Source organism: Hemiscyllium ocellatum, chromosome 33 (genome assembly GCF_020745735.1).
Source record: "Hemiscyllium ocellatum isolate sHemOce1 chromosome 33, sHemOce1.pat.X.cur, whole genome shotgun sequence".
NCBI classification, from domain to species: domain Eukaryota; kingdom Metazoa; phylum Chordata; class Chondrichthyes; order Orectolobiformes; family Hemiscylliidae; genus Hemiscyllium; species Hemiscyllium ocellatum.
The window spans coordinates 5,813,680-5,835,604 of NC_083433.1; the positions used below are offsets into that span (position 1 = coordinate 5,813,680).

The window sequence follows — 21,925 nt, forward strand, 5'->3', positions numbered from 1 at the left end:
ACCAGGTGCCCATGTGGTTAAATCAACCCTCTCCTTCCACCCCACTCTGGACAAACTGCATTGCTTTGTGGAGGAGTTTTTTTTTCAATTTAAACAAAAACACACAGAGAAATGAAAAGGGGAGTCTGCAGATCCTTTAACAACAACAACAACAACAAAAGTAAATGCACGGTTATAGAGAGGGAGAGCTCTTATTGATAAAACCTGTTCCTGGAGCAAAAAATCCATCTCTGAGGCTGGTAACTGTGCCGAGTTACGTCATGAATAAACTCTGCCGCAGAATGAAGAAAAAAGCGAGAGAGCAGCCCCAGACACCAGAACAGTGTGTAGCACTCTCACTGTGAGTCAGAAAGGCTAGGGGAAAAGTATATGTGAGTGGGTTTGACTGTGTGTTAAAGATACATCTAAAAAAAAGAACAGCTGACAAGAGTTCAAGGGCAAATGTGTACCTTCATGTCTAGATAAAAAAAAAGGGAATATGAAATTATTTCTTGGGCATTTTAAGTCCTATGTGAGTGCACGTCAGTGAGAGTGTTTGTATGTGTGTGTAAGAGAGTGTGTGACACAGAGAAGCCAAAATAGCGAGGAAAATCTTTTTTGTCACTTTCCGGTGGAACTGGCGATTGCAACAGACCAAGGGAGCAACATTTTGACTGGGATCTTGCAGTGAAGTGAGTATCGCTTCCTTTCGTACTTTCCATGATGTATCTCTTAAAATAAAAAAAAATTAGCAATTTTGTAACTGGGTCTAAACCCCGCCGCGGGGAAGGGAACAAATGCAAGAGAGAGAGAGAAAAACAATTAAATGTTGGAATAAAATGTTATATAACTAGGCTGGAGCGGGATTCGTTTGCAATGTTTGGGATTTAGCCCATTGTAAGCAAAATTAAATCAAGTCAGTGAGACATCTGGTCCATTGATACTGCGTTCTTCAGCAACGCTCATCGATCGGTGCCATTAAAATTGCGGGTGACAGTTTCCTTTTGCACAGTTATAAACAGGATATTGCACCCCCCCCTTCCAATCACCTCCCTTTCACTGCCATAGTTTCAACCCTTTTCTGAAAAAAAATCTTGCTGTCGGTTATTGTACCGAGGGGAGGTTTACCGAACGGCTACTCGTTTGAAGAGAAAAAAATACACACACAAACACCAAATCTTGTCAATGTATTTGTAGACTTGGGAGGGGAGGCTTCTACAAGGCACCGTCTCCAAAGACCACCACCCTCCCCTCCCTCTCTGCATCCCGTCTTTTAATGTGACCGTATGTAACATCCGTTGCCAAAAAAAGGACCAAACGCTAGGTTCCCTGCTCCCTGGAACTGGCTGACTAGCTTTTTGCAAAATTCACAGGGGTTTCACTTGAAGCGAATGCAGTTAGCGACACTCAGTGAGCAGCAAAGCGATTGCACTGTGCAACTGGTCTGGCTGACTCTCCATCACCACTAGTTATATCTATCTGTCTGTCGTCTTTTTAAGCGTCAGTCTGTGCTTTTGTGTGTCTGCCTCATTTATCAATTCATTTCCCCCCACCCACCCCAAGTCTGCACCCCTATTCAGTGAGGGAACTGCAACACCGCCATGGGTGGGAGGGCGTAACTACAGCGTGACCAGTTTACATAGAGAGTTCCCACTGTATGAGAGACTGTCTCCCCGTCTGCCCCATGTCTTTTGCTGTGACATCGGTCTCTATCTTTGCCTCTCTGTGACCCCACCTCTCTTTCTGTCCACCTCTCTCTGCAGCTGTGAAGTCCTTTCATATGGAATGGTTTCTGCATTCCTAATTGGATATAGGAAATTAAATGATAAAGAGTCAATCTCAAGGAAAGGGTTAAAAAGACATCTAAACCAAGGCAGCAACATTTACACAAGCAGTTTATGTCTTCAAGCCCCTATAATTTATATTCTTAGACCTGTGCTTCATAGATTAGATTGAGTTTGATCATTGATTGACTGTGCACTGGAGTTAAATTAACATTGAGCAAGATTTATGAGAAGGAGTTTCTCTCTAGTTGGAGGCTGTTCTTGCTAACCTTATTCCACATCAACAAGTGGGACCTGAACCAGGACTGCTTTGCCTTCCTCAGAGATAGGGACATTACCAGTCTGTCACAAGAGCCCCCCCCCCCCCCCCCCATCTCGGAAACATCCACAAAATTCTATATCAACTGAAGTCATTCTGCACCGGCCTCTCTTCGACTTTTACAAATTCTTTTGTTACCTGTTATCATGGAAATGGCCCAAACAAAATGGTCACAATATTACACCCAGCCATCGCAGCAGCACACTGATGGGAGGGTATAATTACTGTGTGACAAGTTTACATAGAAAATATACATTATAAATGTACACAAGGACATTTGTAATGTCAAAATGAATAATATGTAAATATACACAATAGAGATAAAAGAACAGTATGTATGCAGTTAAAATAGGGATGGTTTTTGCCAGAAACATCGATTTTCCTGCTCCTCGGGTGCTGCCTGACCTGCTGTGCTTTTCCAGCATCACTCTAATCTCGACCCCCCATTGCCTAAATCTTCTCCAGCATTCACCTCCACTTGACCTAAGGGTCAAATATGACCTTGTTTTCAGGGGTGTCACATCACAACATTGCATTGAATGTGTGCCAGCCACCCTGCTAGCTCCTCCTATTGTAAATTCACAAGCCAGAGTTTATAATGAAACAGTCCTATGTACTCATGGTGCACACTGTAGTTACAACTTCCCACCAATAGAAGTGCCATTTCTATTATAAATGTAAACACTAGAATGTAATTAAAGGTCAAGTTGTCAGAAAATAGGGCTGCTCTCTCATTACAGAGAGATGATTGGTGGTGGTATAATCTGAGAGATACCTTGCCCTAAGGGTGAGGTTGAGGAGGAGAGCCCTTCATGGTAATCTTAGCTGGTGCAGGAATTGAACTCAAACTGTTACAGTCACTAACCAGTCATACAGTCACCTGAGCTAACCAGCATCCTCACGAATAGAGAATAGAGACACCAAAATGAGGGCAGAAAGTGTGTCTTTAACACAGAGACTGAATTTTGTCTGTGTATCCTGGTCCAGTTATTCTAGCCCTTTGTTTTAGCTTCACCAGGTTTGGCTTTGATTTCCTTCATTGACTAATAGAAACATTAACTGTGTTGTGAAATGGTTGCTGTAATTTCTGAACTGTTCTTTGTCTGCCTGGTGTACACTCCTGTAGTGAAGGGTTGGCATGGATTGGGCAGACACACTGTCCCTATAACTTAGTGGCATCCCTGATCAGTAGATCTTCCTTATCCAAGTGTTTTATTGTACAGGACTGATTTAGACATTCCTCAGCAAGCAGCCAACTGTGTTCCATCCCACTTTGTGAAATTCATTCTTGGGATTAGGATTAGAAAGTGCTGGAGAAACTCAGCAGGTCTGGCAGCATCTGTAGCGAGAGAATCAGAGTTAATGTTTTGAGACCCAGTGTCCCTTCCTGGGGACTGAACTTGAGTTCTGAAGAAGCATCATACCAGATCCAAAACGTTTACCCTGTTTCGGTCTCCACAAATGCTGTCAGACCTGCTGAGTTTCTCCAGCAATTTCTATGTTGGTTTCAGAATTCCAGCATCTACAGTATTTTGCTTTAACAGGAACTAAACACATTGCTGTGGGTCTGGAGTCACGTGTAGGCCAGACCAGACTAAGGACGGGAGATTTTTCTCCCTCAACTGAATCATTTATAATGACAGTAAAATATGGCTATATGGTTGCCATACAGGCTAACTTTTTATTCTGGATTTTTTAAATTGAATTCAAATTTCATGAGTTGCCCTGATAGGATTTGAACCCATGTTTTCAGAACATTGGCCTGGGGTTCTGGATTACTAGTCCAATTATCTGTTGCTTCATGTTTAATTAATTACCTCTGAGTTAACCACTTACATCCTAACAAGCAGCTAGACAGAATGAGACATAGCTATAGAAATATATGTTCAGAAACATATAGATGCTTAAATCCCTGGTACATACAGATATGGATGGGAACACAGGAACAGGAGTGGGCCATTCAACCTCTTGAGTTTGTTCTGCATTTAATAAAATTGTGGTTGATCTGTGGCCTAACTATACCTGCCTTTGGCCTGTATCTCTTAATATCTTTGCTTAACAAATTTATCTGTTAAAATTAACGTCTGATCCTGTGTCTGCTGCCATTTGTGGAAGATAATTCCAAACTACCCTTTGTATGGAAGTGCTTCCTAACATCTCTCCTAATTCTCAGCTCCCAGGTGTAGAATCCCCAACCAGTGAAAATAGTTTATCTACCCTGTCTTTTCCCCTGTTAATATCTTGAAGATTTTGATCAGATCAACCCTTAACCTTCTAAATTTGAGAGAAAATAAGCCTTAACTGTATAAACTCTCCTCATAATACAAATGTACATATTCATACAGTTACTTATGCACACACAGATATGCAAAGGGTTAAACACCACTATTTATTCACAATTGTCCTAATATACACACATGCACTCATACACAGATGGATAGTCAGACAGACACACACACTCTCACGCACACACACACACACACACTTATTTGCAGAAGCACATGCACCAAGATACGTACATCTGCAGAAACAACACTTCCTGGCACATAAACCGATATACCCAGGGACAACACACTGCTAGGTAGTGTTTCATACTGTTCCATACATCTTCAAACACACATAGGCTCAGACGCAGACAACTACACACATTGACACAAGCAACATTCACAGGCATTCATGCTTCTAAGACAGTCGGAGGGAAATGCTGATAGCTAGATTTGTACAGATGACACTTATGCACCTGCAATCTAATCCATTCAGTCACGGTCGCACTCTCCTATGTGCCACATTCTGACAGGCTCACAAGAGACCATAAAACCATACAGTATTGGAACATGGGTAGGCTGTTCAGTCCCTCAGGCCGACTCTGCTACTCAAAAGGATCTTGGCTGATCTGACATTCCTCACGTCCACTTTCCTGCCCTTTCCCTTGTAACCCTTGATTCCCTGACTGATCAAGAATCTGTCTCAGCCTTAAATATACAAGAGGCCTCTGCCTCCATAGTCCTCTGTGACAAGGAGTTCCAAAGACTCAAACCCTCTGAGACAAAATATTCCTCCTCATCTCAGCCTTAAATTGGTGCCCTCAACCTCTCAAATTCTCTTTCTTACTTCACTGCTCTTGAATTCAATTAAGATCCACATTTTTACACGCACACACAAAATTAACACTGACACATTCAGACACAGATCATATTCTTTAGTGAAATAAATCTCACACTAACACTGAATTTCACAAGCATTTAGGCACACAGGCTCTCACTCCAGTAGATTTCACTGCAAGCAGGCAGCTCACTTACTGTACATGAGAAATTGCTGATACCATTTCTTAAAAAACAATTCAAATTTCCATTGAATTTGAGGGGAGAGAGAAAATCTCAATACAATAAATATATGCTCCAATGCCCACGTCCCCAGACTGAAAGCTTCCCTCAAATACTATCTACTCCTATTTAAAATTCCCAAAATATGTAACATACAGAGTCTGTTCCACTAAATGGTCCAAGTCTATTTTACACAAAATTCTGGCTAAATTATTATTTTTTTTAAAAAAACAGTTCAGCTCAATGCATTCAGGTAGTTAAAAAAAGGTTTTAAAAATCTGTGGATATTTTAAAAACATGCTTGCATGTCTAAAAACTAAAAAAAAGTGCAACCCTTTATGAAATATTCCAATCAACTAACTAATACTAAGTTCACAGGACTGAATCGTTAGAACCTAAGTGCAAAAATTGAAACATTTGAGAGTTTTGTTTTGCTGCAATGCTGTATCCTCTACTAGCTTTGCAGATTTCAGATGCTGACGCGGGGAATAGCGCAATATGAAATTCTATTCTTGCTTCCAGTCCATCTTTTCCTGGATAATATATAGAGACAAAAACATACAAAGACTTTAAAAAATCTCTTATTTCTTCAGTAAGGTGAGATGAGACCCTCGATTCCTCCAGTTCCTAGTTAATTGCTTACATCAAAACATTACTTCTAAGAATAAAAATCTTTGCAGCCTCTTACCTGTCCCAGTGAATGCACTTAATGGCCCACCTTGTCTTTATCTGTATGACATACTTAAGGGGTTTACCCCCTAGTCAAAATACAGTTTGCAATACATGTTTTACAAATACTTGAAACTAAATTCACCTTTCCATCCCCTGTTTGTTTGTTGCAGGTTTCCAAAGAGGAGAGAAGGTTAACAGAAACTTTTTTGCTTTGGAAATCAGTTGGGCATCTTTTTTTTTGTGGGGGGGACAGAAATTCCGTTTCCTCCTCTCTCTCTCTCTCTCTCTCTCTTCCCTCTTGGATTCAAACCTCAGGCTGCAGCACCGACTCCTTTTCCCATCTACAACCTTCGTCTCAACAGAAGTGAGAGAAGGAAAGAGGAGAGAGTGGAGGAGAGGGAGAGAGAGAGAGGGAGAGAAAACAATGACGAGAGACACCTGACTCCAGCTGCATCCTGATTTGAAGAGCGAACACGTGCTTTTGAAGATAGAGAGAGAAAAAAAATCTGTCACCCAGGCAAAAATCCTTCCCATATGATCAGTTCAGTTTGCGTGTCGTCTTTTCGTGGGAGAAAGTCAGGGAATAAACCTCCTTCCAAGTCATGTTTGAAAGCAGAGATGGGCACGAACGAGGAAAGCGACAAGATTGTCATCAATGTTGGAGGCATCAGGCATGAAACGTACAGAAGCACCCTGAAGACTTTGCCTGGGACCAGGCTGTCTTGGCTAACAGAGCCGGACGCTTTTAGCAACTTTGATTATAATCCCAAGACAGATGAATTCTTTTTTGACCGTCACCCCTCGGTATTTGCCTATGTGCTGAATTATTACAGGACGGGCAAGCTACATTGCCCGGCGGATGTGTGCGGCCCTCTGTTTGAGGAAGAGTTGGCTTTCTGGGGAATCGATGAGACGGACGTGGAGGCATGCTGCTGGATGAACTACAGGCAGCACCGAGACGCGGAGGAGGCACTGGACAGCTTCGAGACCCCGGAACCTGACGACGAGGAAGACGGAGACCTCAAGAGACTGTGCTTGCAGGAGGACTCGAACAGGAAACTGGGCTGGTGGAAGAAACTCCAGCCCAAGGTCTGGGCTCTGTTCGAGGACCCCTACTCATCCAAAGCGGCACGGGTAATGCTTGTGTGTGTGTGTGTGTGAGTGTGTGTGTGTGCTATTTTGTTCTCTAACCCCCACTCCCCTCTTAAATTGAGTTGATTCACAGTCTGTGTTTCTGAAAAAAACTAATGTATGTCTGGCCCTTAGCTTCAAGGCACTGGTTTTGGGGGAGTCTGAGTGGAAGGGGGAAGATGAGAGGAAATTGGGAATAGGGATTTGAGAGAGAAACCGGAGTCAGAACATTTTGAATAAGCGAGAGAAAGAGAGAGAAGAATACATAGAGAGAGAAAGATGGCATGGTTTGTCAAAGAGAGGAAATTGCATGTTCTGAAGGAGAGATTATGGTTTGAGGGAGATTGCATGTTCCGAGAGAGAGAGATCATGTTCTCAGAGAGAGAATACATGTTCTTAGAGAGAGAGAGAGGGAGAGAGAGAGAAATTGCATGTTCTGAGAGAGAGAGATCATGTTCTGAGGTAGAGATTTAATGTTCTGATAGAGAGATTGCAGGTTCTGAGAGAGAGAGATCATGTTCTGAGAGAGAGAGAAATTGCATGTTCTGAGAGAGAGAGAGATCATGTTCTGAGGTAGAGATTTAATGTTCTGATAGAGAGATTGCAGGTTCTGAGAGAGAGAGAGATCATGTTCTGAGAGAGAGAGAGAAATTGCATGTTCTGAGAGAGATCATGTTCTGAGGTAGAGATTTAATGTTCTGAGAGAGAGATTGCAGGTTCTGAGAGAGAGAGAGATCATGTTCTGAGAGAGATCATGTTCTGAGGTAGAGATTTAATGTTCTGAGAGAGAGATTGCAGGTTCTGAGAGAGAGAGAGAGATCATGTTCTGAGAGAGAGAGAAATTGCAGGTTCTGAGAGAGAGAGAGAGATCATGTTCTGAGAGAGAGAGAAATTGCATGTTCTGAGAGAGATCATGTTCTGAGGTAGAGATTTAATGTTCTGAGAGAGAGATTGCATGTTCTGAGAGGACCAGATAGGAATTAGAAGGTTGAACTGAAACCTTTCCCCTTTTCAATTAGAGAGATGTGAAGCATTAAAATATGCAACCCAATAGAGTAAAAGGGATGGATTCAAAGTGGCCAAGGAGATAAATTAGATAAGTATTGGAAATAGAGATGTATAAATGAATTGAAAGGGGGCTGGGAGAGATGAACAATAACAGAAGAAGGCTAAAGAAAAGGAAGGAGCAAAAATCTGAGCTGGGTCAAAATAAAATAGATGTTATAAAAAGATACAGAGAGCAAAATAGACCTGCAATTGCAGATGTAGAGATTGTTTTAAGGGACAAAAGACGCATTTAAATTCCAGCGCGGGCCGGCAGGGGTCAGGACTGCGCTGTTGCAGAATTAGAGGCTGCGGCAAGAATTTAGCAGCGGTAGCAATTCTACCGATTAATAATCACAGCGCAAGCAGTTTTCGGAGCTGGAGTGAACGGAGAAGGGTAGCAGGTTTCCAAACTCCACAAACCATTAATGCAGAGAGAGAGAGAGGGAAAGAGATCTGCAACCATTCCCCAAGGCAGCGTGAAATGAGGCATCTCATTCATTGAACTTCAGTCATGGTCCCAATAGGCACATTGTTGACCTCTCTACACAGGTTTAACACAAAGGGTTCAGTTAATATTAAATCCAATTAAAGTACCCACCATGAGCCAACTGATAGAGGTCTTTAAAATCTTGAGAGAGGAAGATTCCTGTGGTGCAGTGGTAGTGTCCCTGCCTCTGAGATAGATGATCAAGATTCAAGTCCCATCTAAAAGTCATGAGAGGGATGGAGAGGTTAGAAGAGTACTTCCCAAAGTGGGCTTGCACGCTCGCGTTTTAGGGCCTGAGAGATAGACAGTGGGCACTGTGGGACTCTGACTGAGTTTATCAGCTGTATACTGATGTCCTCTCAGTCCCTCACAAGAGGGGCTGTGACATTGTTAGACCCTCAGAGTGGGGTCACAGAGGGGGTAAAAAGTTTGCAAACCTCTGGGTTGGAAAATTGGAGCAGGTGGAGGCCACTCTGCCCTTCAAACCAGTTCTGTCACACAATACTATCATGGGCGATCTGTTGGTGTTTCAAATTCCTGTCCACTCCAGATGACCTTTGATTTCTTTGCTTGTGCCTTCATGTATTCAACAATGAGTCTCCTAAACCCTAGGGTAGAGAATTCTAAAGATTCATCCATCCTCCTCTGCCTAATGAGGTGGCACATGGAGAAAATGTTTGGACTGGGCTGGAAGTGCTACAGTTGTAAAGGAATTCAGGAGAACCTACTTTACCCAAAGAATGATGAGAATGGAGTTTATGACATTAGTTAGACCACAGTGTACAGTTCTGGTCGCCTCACTATAGGAGGGATGTGACTGTACTGGAGAGGGTTCAGAGGAGATTTGCCAAAATGTTCCCTGGGTTGGAACAATTCGCTGATGTAGAGAGACTACATACTCCGGGCAAATAAAACAATCAGAACTGCACATGCTAAAAATCAGAAACAAAACCAGAAGTTGCTGGAGAAACTCAGCAGGTCTGGCAGCATGTGTGGAGAGAAAGCAGCGTTAATATTTTGGGTCCAGTGACCCTTCTTCAGAATGGAACAGTATTTTTGAAGGAAGGTCACTGGACCTGAAATGTTAACTCTGCTTTCTCTCCACAGACACTGCCAGACGTGCTGAGTTTCTCCAGCAACACACGTTTTTGTTTCCCAATAGGCTGGGTTGCTTTCCTTAGAGCAGAGAGGGCTGAAGGGAACTGTGATTGAGGTAACAAACCTTTGAGGGACATGGACAGAGTAGATAGGGAGAGACTTTACCCCCTAAATAGATGGGTCATAACCAAGGATTTTAAGGTAAAGAGTAGGAGGTTTAGTAGGGATTTGAGGAAATTTTTTTTCATTCAGTTGGTGATGGGTATCTGGAACTGATTACCAAAAAGAGTGTTAGAAGGCGAAACCCTCAAAACATGAAGAAAGGATTTAGATAAATACCTGAGATGCCATAGCATGTCAGGCAATGGGCCAAATGGTGGAACATGGGATAGAATAGATGGATGCTCGCCCGAATATGTGCAGGTTAAGGTGGGATTGGCCATGCTAAATCACTCATAGTGCCCAGGGATGTGCAGGTTAGGGTGGGATTGGCCATGCTAAATCACTCATAGTGCCCAGGGATGTGCAGGTTAGGGTGGATTGGCCATACTAAATCGCTTATAATGCTCAGGGATGTGCAGGTTAGGGTGGATTGGACATACTAAATTGCCCATAGTGCCCAGCAATGTGCAGGTTAGGGTGGATTGGCCATGCTAAATTGCCCATAGTGCCCAGGGATGTGCAGGTTAGGGTGGGATTGGCCATACTAAATCGCTCATAGTGCCCAGGGATGTGCAGGTTAGGGTGGATTGGCGATGCTAAATTGCCCATAGTGCCCAGCAATGTGCAAGATAGGGTGGATTGGTCATATTAAATCGCTTATAGTGCCCAGCAATGTGCAGGTTAGGGTGGATTGGCCATGCTAAATTGCCCATAGTGCCCAGCAATGTGCAAGATAGGGTGGATTGGTCATATTAAATTGCCCATAGTGCCCAGCAATGTGCAGGATAGGGTGGATTGGCCATACTAAATCACTTATAGTGACCAGGCATGTGCAGGTTAGGGTGGATTGGCCATACTAAATCACTTATAGTGGCCAGGGATGTGCAGGTTAGGGTGGATTGGCCATACCAAATCACTCAGTGCCCAGGGATGTGCAGGTTAGGGTGGGATTGGCCATGCTAAATCACTCATAGTGCCCAGGGATGTGCAGGTTAGGGTGGATTGGCCATACTAAATCACTTATAGTGGCCAGGGATGTGCAGGTTAGGGTGGATTGGCCATACCAAATCACTCAGTGTCCAGGGATGTGCAGGTTAGGGTGGGATTGGCCATGCTAAATCACTCATAGTGCCCAGGGATGTGCAGGTTAGGGTGGATTGGCCATACTAAATCACTTATAGTGGCCAGGGATGTGCAGGTTAGGGTGGATTGGCCATACTAAATCACTCATAGTGCCCAGGGATGTGCAGGTTAGGGTGGGATTGGCCATACTAAATCGTTCATAGTGCCCAGGGATGTGCAGGTTAGGGTGGATTGGCCATACTAAATCGCTCATAGTGCCCAGCAATGTGCAGGAGAGGGTGGATTGGTCATATTAAATTGCCCATAGTGACCAGGGATGTGCAGGATAGGGTGGATTGGTCATATAAATTGCCCATAGTGCCCAGCAATGTGCAGGTTCGGGTGGATTGGCCATCCTAAATCGCTCATAGTGCCCAGGGATGTGCAGGATAGGGTGGGATTGGCCATACTAAATCATCCATAGTGCTCTGGGATGTGCATGTTAAGGTGGATTGGCCATACTAAATCACCCATAGTGCCCAGGGATGTGTAGGTTAGGGTGGATTGGCCATACTAAATCGTCCATCGTGCCCAGCGATGTGCAGGAGAGGGTGGATTGGCCATACTAAATCACTCATAGTGCCCCGAGATGTGCAGGCTTGGTGGGTTAGCCATGGGAAAATGTAGTGTTACTGAGATAAGGTTGGGTCTGGTGGGATGCTGTTTAGAGGGTCAATGGGGACTCGATGTGCCAAATGGCCTACCCCTACACTGCAGGGTTCTGTGAGGATGCTTGATGACCAGCACAGACTCTATGGGCATGAGGCCCATCTTGGATGCTGTTAAAATTCTATGAATCTAATGTGGAATTCGTTGAGGTGAAGAACGGAGATTCCTTTAGCAGGTTAAACACACAAGGGAGAAAGATCTATTTCCAGAAATAAGTATGAGATATTTTAATGGGGTGAGCTGCATTAGTTTGGGAGGAGGCTGGTGTGGGACATAAACACTGACATGGGGTCTGTTTGTGGGCTGTAATTAAGCAGTAAGAAATGAGATTAATGCCAAAGCCTGAACAGTTAGTTTGAACACGGATTTGTAAGGGATGCCTGTACCACTGATTCTGAACAGTGTCCTGGCCTGGATTGGGATGGATACAGTTTGTATTTATAGAGATAGCATCATTCACTGGGCCTCACTCAGTCCACAAGCTCGTAATGTGTAATCACACCTACCCCACAGCTGCCTTACTCACTGTGGGTTTGTGATTTGTCATACTGTTAGTTTGATTGTTACTCCCTCTCCTGATGGTCTGCTTCATTGCTATCTGAAGGAAGAGAGAGACCTCAAAGCCTTGGGGAGAGAATAAAGCAGAGGTTGAGAAGCCAGCTTCTGTACTGGGACACAGAGGGTTAAACTTGAAGCACCAGAGACCAGTACGACCCCTCCTTTGAAATAGGACTTGGGCAAAGGGCAATTGCTCAAAGTGCCAAAGGGGCTCACGGAATAGCGAAGTACTTCCTGAGGCACAGCAAGATCCCATCCGTGCCACCGACTGGATTCTCTTGCTTTCCGGTGACCCCTGACGGAGGGATTAATAGCGGGAAGGACTCTGGGCCAGTGAGAGAAGGGATAGTTCTCTTGAGAGATGCGGAAAGAATGTTCCTGATGTTGGGGAAGTCCAGAACTAGGGAGTCACAGTCTAAGAATAAGGGGTAAGCCATTCAGGACTGAGATGAGGAAGAATTTCTTCCCTCAGAGAGCTGTGAAGCTGTGGAATTCTCTCCCACAGGAAGCTGTTGGGGCCAGTTCATTAGAGAAATTCAGGAGGGAGCTGGACATGGCCCTTGCAGTGAAAGGGATCAAGGGGGATGGGGTGAAAGCGGGAATGGGATACTGAGAATGCATGATCAGCCCTGATCATATTGAATGGCGGTGCAGTTGAAGGGCTGAATGGCCTACTGCTGCACATACTTGCTGAGTTTCTATGTCTTCAAGACCGTGTTACAGGATGTGTGAGAGAGCTGTCAGACTCTGGTTAGTGTCTTGTGTAGGAGATGGCACCTGAGGGAGTGCAGCGCTGCCCTCAGCACTGGCACAGGTTGCAGTTTCGAGCAGTTAGATTGGGCCTTGAACCAGGAACATCATGATCCAGAAACTCTCCACTGAACCCAAACTCACACCTTCATTAGAACGGGGGAGGCATTCATTCCTGGATCGTGGGCACTTGATCATTGCAGTTGAACGCAGGGCGGGAGTTTGTTATCAGAATGGTTGGTTACAGCTCGGCTTGGATCTGCTGCAGTAACTAATTGAACATAGAGCCAAGGGCTCAGTTTGAGTCAGATTTGGTCATCGATTCACATAATCGACTGGATTTAACTCCAAAACTTGTGCAATATGTAGCTGAAGCAGAGGAGGTCTCTTTAATGTTATGGCCAATATTCATGGCCAAAACCAACGTCATTTAGAAAGAAAATGGTGTGAAAATGCTTACGGGTACAGGGTGGTAATTCCCACCTCAGGCGACTGTCTATGTGGAGTTTGCGCATTCTCCCCGTGTCTGCAAGGGTTTCTTCCGGGCGCTCTGTTTTCCCCTCACAATCTAAAGATGTGCAGGTTAGGGTGGATTGGCCATGAGAGGATGTGCAGGCTAGGTGGCCGTGGGGAATGCAGGGTTACGGTGGTGGGATGCCCTTCAGAGGGCTGGTGTGAGCCTGACGGGCTGAATGGCCTGCTTCCATGCTGTAGGGATTCTATGTTTGTGGGAGCTTGCTGTGTATCATCCACATCATTTCGAAAGCAATTAATTGGGACTTTGAAACACCGTGAGGTCCTGAATAGTGTTTTGTAAATGTAAATCTTTAAGTGGGTTCACAAGAAAATCTCTGTCTCCCTCAAGTTTTCCCATTGTATTGTCAATCTAACCCTCACTTAAGCAAGTTTCTTTCTGGTCGGTGCAGAATCCAGTGCAGAAATTCTTTCTCTCTCTCTCTCTCCTCCTCCTCCTCCTCCTCCTCCCCCCCCCTCCCCTGCAAATACAACAATGTGTAAAACGACAACATCACTGGCCACGTGAATCCAGAAACAACTTCTGCTCCCAGCCTCCTCCATTGCCTCGTTCAGCCTTGGAAAATAAATTATTCCGGATGATAATGTGTGGGTGGGAGTTATTCAGGGAACAGAGCGCTGCTTGGCTTGTGACCTGGTGCTGCAGCATCAGTGCTGTCTCGCAACAAAAACAGAAGCTCAGCAGGTCTGCCAGCACCTGTAAAGAGAAATCAGAGTTAATGTCTCGGGTCCATTGACTCTCAGGACATTCTGAGGAAGGGTCCCTAAACACTAACCCTGATTTCCCATCACAGATGCTGCCAGACCTGCTGAGCTTTTCCAGCAACATCTGTTTTTGTTTCTGACTTACAGCATCCGCAGTATTCTTGGGTTTTAGTGCTGTCTCACTCCTGGGATCATACTGTGTCATCTGATTATCCCTCCCCTACCCCAAGCCCTTGCACTCACCTTAAGCTTCACAATCACAGCCACTGTGGTCATCCACGAATTTCTGCAGAGCGTCCACAAATAGAACAGCCTGTGATTATATTCTACGAAATAACTGCTATGTTTATCCTGAGCTATCTCTGTGCACAAAACAGAGAAGCCCCGACCTCAACCACAAGCCATTCTGGGTTGGAACTACACCTCTATACATTCACCGTCATTGGGTCAAAATCCTGGAACTAATCCCCCCTCAAATGGCACTGTAGGTTCCCCAGGAATGTGCAGGTTAGGGTGGATTGACCATACTAAATCACCCATAATGCCCAGGGATGTGCAGGTTAGGGTGGATTGACCATACTAAATCGCCCATAATGCCCAGGGATGTGCAGGCGAGGTGGGTTAGCCATGGGAAAATGTAGTGTTACTGGGATAATGTTGGGTCTGGGTGGGATGCTGTTTGGAGGGTTGGTGGGGACTCGATGTGCCGAATGGCCTACTCCTACACTGCAGGGTTCCAAGGGGATGCTTGATGACCAGCACAGACTGTATGGGCAGGAGGCAACCTTAATAATGGTTTCTTGCATTGCCAGAATTCCTTAATCCTGTTCAAGAAGGCAGCTCACCACCACTTTCTCCCGGGGAAATAAATGATGGCTCAGTCATTGCCTACATCCCACAAAAATAAAATAAAATAAAATTTTCAGCGTGTATTCTACGTATTGATGGGGAACACCAGCCTCTGGAGAGTTTAGAGTTGAAAGGTGATCCTTCTGTAATATACATGATTCTGAGGGACTTGTGGATGTTGAGAGACTATTGCTCCTGCCTTGGGAGCCAGAGTCACTGTTAGGTGGGGGTCAACAATTTCACACTACAGCGAGAGGAATTTCCTCTGTTCAGAGGGTTGTAAATCTTTCTATCCTAGAGGGCTCCCCCAAATATTTGGAATTTATATTAATCCAAGGATGAGACTTGTCGGTTTTGGGAGCAAGGCGGGAAGGTGGAATTGTGATCAGCTGAACTCTGACTGAATAGCAGAACAGTATAGAGGGGCCAAATGGTGACAGTAGCATCTACTTCTGAAGAAAAGGCTATGTGTACCTTATTAGGAATACAAGTAGTGGTATGTATTACAGGACATGTAGCCTACATACAGTAGGAAATATGCATCTGTATGTGATTGGAGAATAACAGCCTTTTTTCACATTGTAGGGGGGAACAAACATGTTCCACATTAAGAGAACACTATTGTGTATATCCTAGAGAATAGTAGCCTCTGTGTATATTGTGGCCTCTGTTTGTGTTGTACGACATATAAGCCCCTGTGTATGTTTATAATCTTTGCAGCGATGACATAACATTGATTGGACAATGTTCAGCACTTTCCTCAGATGCAGCAACAGTCTGCCCAAAGACAGTGAGCCCAGAGTAGCATCCAACTTTAGGCTGACAGTGTCAATTAACATTTGCACCACATAAGTGCCAGGCAATGATCATTTCCAGCAAGAGAGCATCTAACCACCACCCCTCTGATATTCATTGGCATCGTCAGCACTGAAACCTCCTCATCCATCAGCATCCTGGGGATTACCATTGACTAGAAACTGAACTGGATCAGCCATTTCAACAACACTGATTACAAGTGCAGGTCAGAGGACAGGAATCACTGGATTAATTTAGGATATCTGGTCAGCATGGATTGTTTGGATGGAAGGGTCTATTTCCGTACTGTACATCTCTATGACTGTTATGTGTACTCACCTCCTGACACCCCAGAGCCTGTCCACCATCCACCAGACACCAAGTCAGGAGTGTGGTGGAATACTCCCCATTTGCCTGGATGGGGGGGCAGCTCCAACAACACGCACTGCACCTGAATGCTAACCTTTTGCAATTCATGTGTAAGGACAGCCAACCACCTTGTACCCTAGTATTCTGCAGTCTCTCTCCATTTAAATAATACGCTGATTTTACTCTTCCTGTCGAAGTGAATAACCTCACATTTTCCTACCTTAGATCCCAGCTGCAATTTCTTTTTGCTCATTTATGTAACTTATCACCATCCCTTTGTTGACTCGGACCCTCTTTGCATTTCCCTCTTTATTTTATTATCAGCAACGTTTGGCTGCATTAGAGTTGCTCTGGTCATCCAAGTCATTAATGTAGATGGTAAATAGTTGAGGCAGTAGGTCAGGTGGTCCCTGTAGCATTTCACACTTTATAGTTTGCCACCCTATAAATGACCCATTGCTTCCAGTTTGTTATTTTCGGTTGGTTAGCCATTCCTTTGTCCATGCTAATACACCACAGGCTTTCATCATGTCCAGTAGTCTTCTCTGTGGGACCTTATTGAATGGCTTTTGTTAATGTGGTTGACTCTTAGCTGTCCTCTGGGTAATTAGGGATGGGCAATAAATGCTGGCCTAGCCAGTGATACCTCATCCTGTGAATGAATTAAAAATCCACATGCACTACATCTACTGTTTGCACCTTATCCAATGTTGCACCCTCGAAGAACTCTAAGAAAAATATCAAACATGCATTCCCATTCATACAGTCAGGCAGACATAACTTGGTTTTGTCATGGATTTCTTAATGTTCTATGCCACTGCAATCATAATAATGGTTTCTGGCATTGCTAGAATTGTTTATTCCTTGCTGGACCTGCATACTAATTTTCTACCATTCATACATGAGGCCACCTGAACTCTGAAGCACTCTGAACTTTCTCTCCATTTCGATAATAAGATGTCTTTCTGTTGCCCTCACATTAAACTTCATCTGCTAAATTTTGGCCCATTCACCTCACCTATCCATATCCATTGTAAATTTTCTCATTTCTTCATTGCAACTTACTTTCTCACTGACTTTAGTGTCTCCTGCAAATGTGGCTCTCGTACGTTGTATCCCTGCGTCTGAGTCGTTAATGCAGATTGGAAATAGTTGGGGCCTGAGGATCAAACTCTGTGGCACCCCACTAGTTTGAAGGAATAAAATCATTGCATTTATTGCCTCAGCAGCCTCTTCTATTATGGGGCTCAGGTAAATAATTCTTTGAAGTTTGCCTCACATGTAGACAGGTTGGTTAAAAAGGAGTTTGACACACTTGCCTTCATTGCTTAATTCTTTGCATAGAGAGTTGGGACATTATGTTAAGTTGCACAGGAGAGACCTCTTCTGGAATACAATGTGCAGTTCTGATCCCCCCGTTATGGGAAGGATATTATTCAGCTAGAAGGGGTTCAGAAGCGATTTACCAAGATGTTGCCGGGTGTGGAAAGTTTGATTTATAAAGAAAGACTGGATAGGCTGGGACTTTTTCACTGGAGTGTAGGAGGTTGAGAGGCGACCTGACAAAAGTTTATAAAATAGTGAGAGATATAGATAGAGTTAATGGTAATTGTCTTTTCTCAAGAATGGGGGATTTCAAGACGAAGGGGCACATTTTTAAGGTGAGAGCAGAGAGATTTGAAAACGACATGAGCAACAATTTTTTACACAAGAGAGTGGGTCATGTGTGGAATGAACTTCCTGAGGAAGTGGTAGATGTGGGTACAATTACAACATTTAAGAGACATTTGGATAAGTACATGAATAGAAAAAGTTTGGAGGGATTTGGGCCAGGAGCAGGCAGGTGGGACTAGGTTTAGATTGGGATTATGTTTGGCATGGACCAGTTGGACCGAAGGGTCTGTTTCTGTCTCTATGACTCTAAGTTGCAGGCTGCCACATCTACGGAACATGTTAGTTTTCAGCCTAGTCCTTTATTTCTTGTGATAATATTTTTAAGTTTTTCCCTTCCTTTTTCCCGAACTTTTCTGCTGTTAATGGGATCCTTTAAATTTGCCTGTTTAAATGCTTAATTTAGCTACTCTCTTCCTTTTAATTTCATCGTCAACATTTTTCCTGTCTATTTTGCCTATTTACTGTCATGATGTATTTTTACTTGTTTTAAATATTCTTTTGCTTCTTAAATGTTAGCTACCACTAACCATTGCAAAATTGTATGACCATTTTTTAAAAGACTTGATTCAATCCATAACATTGTTGATTGACTATAGATTATTCATTCATCTCAGAGTGTCCTTTTCATTTTCTCAGTGGAATGTACCTTTAGTAATAATGTTGAAATACCTTGTTCAATGTTTGCTGCTGCATCACTACCATTTACCGTTTAATCTGTTTCCCAGTTCACTTTAGTCAATTCTATCTTCATATCTTTGTAATTACTTTTGTTAAGTTTAGAATATAAGGAAAACTTTTGACACAGTAAATGGCATTCCTACCTCTGATTGTGACGCACCAGGTTTGAATTCCACTCCTGGACTTGCGACTGCAGAAGGTCACAGCTAAACAGGTTAATTATCGACCTGCAAATTCCTCCAATATGGCTTTTGTAATGATCGTAACAAGGTCAGCCATATGGGCCTCATAGAGTAGGAGTTCCCTGATTGGGGCTGTTAATCTGGTCCAGTCAGGGAGCCATGGTAACAGGAGTATCAGACATCCTGTTCGCACTGGGAGCTAGCTCTGAGGGAGCTGGATCAATGTCAAGGATTCTCCCCATGTAAATAAAGGCTGACTTAGTGGTGGGATACCAGTTCTGTGGGGTGATGAGAGTGGGATTGATGATGCAACCATGCAAAAGCACCCACTAGTTGAAGCCCAACTGGACTTCAAACAGGCACTACATCTGGCTCTGTCATTGGAAAATGAAACAAGTATGGATACATGGATAGGAAAGGTGTTGAAGGATATGAGCTACGTGTAGGGAAATGGGGTTAGTGTGGATGGACGGCATGGACCAGTTTGGGCCAAAGGGCCTATCTCCATGCTGTAGGACCCTATGACTCTCTGTGAGTCTAAGTGGGGCATATGAGTTAAAAGGAATGCCAATGGAAGTGGACACCCTCGCCAGTCTGACTGAGCTTGGGGAAACACCACTTCAGTGAAGGCAATTGCAAAGCCTCACACAGAGCATGTCCTGAACAGAGGGACTCCAGATCAGCCCACAGCAAAACAATGCCAAGCCTTGACCAAATGGTTAAAATTATTTTCAAGATCTGGGCCAGCCAGCTATTATAGTTGCTGTCGGTATGCAGACGTTTGAGACAACAGAGGAGTTCCATTAGACCTAAAATGGAGTAAAGAACTCACAGGCCGATATGCAGGAGAGTGCACACCCCAGAAAGTCCACCTACATCTGATTTGAAACAGTTAAATTGCTTAGGAACATCTAAGTCAGAACCAATCCAAATAAACGTCTGGTTAAATGGTTACCAATGGCTGATATTGGTGTGGATGTTTCAGTGATCGCAGAAACAATCTTTAGCTAAATTTGCTCTGGACGTTTGAGTCCAGTCTTTGCTCAAGATCTCAGCTAGACTGACAACCTACAATAAAGGGGGAGCCTTTACAGATTAATGGTACAACTCGGTTCCAGTCTCTTATGAGAAGCAGCTGGTTTAGTTCCCACTGACTGTAGTAAAAGGCTTGGGCTCAAACTTGATGGTGCGAAATTGGTTGAGAAAAATTCACGTAACTTGGTACAACATTTTTCAGTTCGAAAATGGCTGCCTGAGTGAAGTCCTCATTAAATCCTGGAAGATCTATGGACGATCAGAGGACCCAAGGCCGCCTTGCGTGGTGACCAGGAAGCAGTTCTTTGATTGTGTAAGGCACACCCAGTACCATTTGCCTTATGGGTAAAGTTAGAGGCAGCATCAAGAGGCTGGAAAGGGAAGGAACCATTGAACCAGTCCGGGTTGTGGAACGAGCAGCACGGGTCAGACGGGTTTTGAAGCTCAATGGGTTGGTTCGATTTTGTGAGGATTTTAAACCAACGGTAAACTGCTTTTCCCAACTGGATAATTACCCAATCCCTCGCATAGAGGATTCATAAGCAATGCTGGACATGAGCCGTGCATACTTGCAATTGCGGATAGATGAGGATTCCCTGAAGTAAGCTACAATTAATACCCATAAGGGTTTGTATCAATACACGAGACTGCCATGTGGGGTATTGTCAGCCTGTGCCATTTTTCAGCGGACGAAGGAGAACATTTTACAAGGTCTGTCCCAGATCGCCATTTATCTTGATGACGTGCTAATAACAGGGAACGCAATAAGGATCACTTAGAGAACTTGGATATAGTCCTTATGAGTTTCTCCCAGGCAGGCATATGCCTTAGAAGGGAAAAATGTGTGTTCCAGGCACTCCAACTGACCTAGGCTCCCAGGTCTGTATGGCAGCTTGGGGCTTTCCTTGGGCTGGTTAATTATTATGGAAGGCTCATACATAACCTGGCTTCCATTCTGTCACCTTTGCAAAAAAGGGTCAGCATTGGAAATGGTCATGTAACCAAGACTTTCTGGGAAGTAAAAAAAAGCTATCATCCTCCAAGGTGTTGGCACCCGATAAGTCCATGCGATGCCTCCCTGTCTGGGCTTGGGGCTGTATTAGCTCAGAGGTGGCCCAATGGAGAGAGATGTCTGGTAGCGTATGCATCTAGAACTTTGACTTAATATACTCAGAGAGCAAAGGGAGGTTTGCTGGTCATATTTGGAGTCAGAAAGTTCCACCAGTACCTTTACAGATATAAATTTGTAACAATAACAGCCCACAATCCTCTACTGGGTCTATTTAAAGAGGACAAGGTAGTGCCATCCAAGGCCTCAGGCTGAACTTAGTGGTAGGCTGTAATACTAAGAATGTATAGTAGGAACACTGAGGCCAAACAGCAAGTGTAGACACATTGACCCACCTCCCACTGGAAGAGTCCATAATGGCTTTCAATATTCTGGACACATTTCCAGCCACAGATGACAGTATCAAACTTTAGACACAGAAAGATCCAGGCCTGGCAAAACTGAAGCAGCTGGTGGTGATGGAGAAGCCAAAAGGTTGTCACAACCAGAATTGAAACCTTTCCGAACCTGGAGAGACCAGATCACCGTAAAGAACTACACGTTATTATGGGGAGTGAGAGTGATTGACCCGAGCAAAGGTTGCTGCCAGATACTGGCTGAACTCCATCAGGGTCATTCAGGGGTTTCCAAAAAGATGTTGGTGAGAAGTTATGTCTGGTGGCCAGGATTGGATGCAGACATAGCCGCATCGGTGGGACAGCGCCCAGAGTGCCAACAAGGACAAAAAATTACCCCCAAGTTTGTGGGAGTGGCGGGGTAAACCCTGGGCTCGGTTACATGTCAACTATGCAGGTCCTTATATGGGCTTACTGTTCTTAGTGGTTGTGGATATTCACTTAGTGTGGCTGGACATGAATAGAGTTTGTTCGACAGACTTGGGGATGACAATATAAAAGCTTTTATAATGCACGGACTCCCTGAAGTGTTGGTAACT

The 21,925-nt window shown here is 44.1% G+C and overlaps 1 protein-coding gene across 2 annotated transcripts in view; it reads left to right on the forward strand.

Moving 5' to 3' along the window:
• Positions 1-628: 628 nt before the first annotated feature.
• LOC132831145 (potassium voltage-gated channel subfamily C member 1-like) overlaps positions 629-21,925 on the forward strand; it is a 75,073-nt gene continuing 53,776 nt past the window's right edge. For both annotated transcript variants that reach the window (XM_060849143.1, XM_060849144.1), the window contains exons 1-2: positions 629-671; positions 6,248-7,211. In XM_060849143.1, the coding sequence (XP_060705126.1) occupies positions 6,612-7,211 (600 nt within the window). In that variant the 5' untranslated portion in view covers positions 629-671; positions 6,248-6,611. The remainder of the gene's footprint in view (positions 672-6,247; positions 7,212-21,925) is intronic.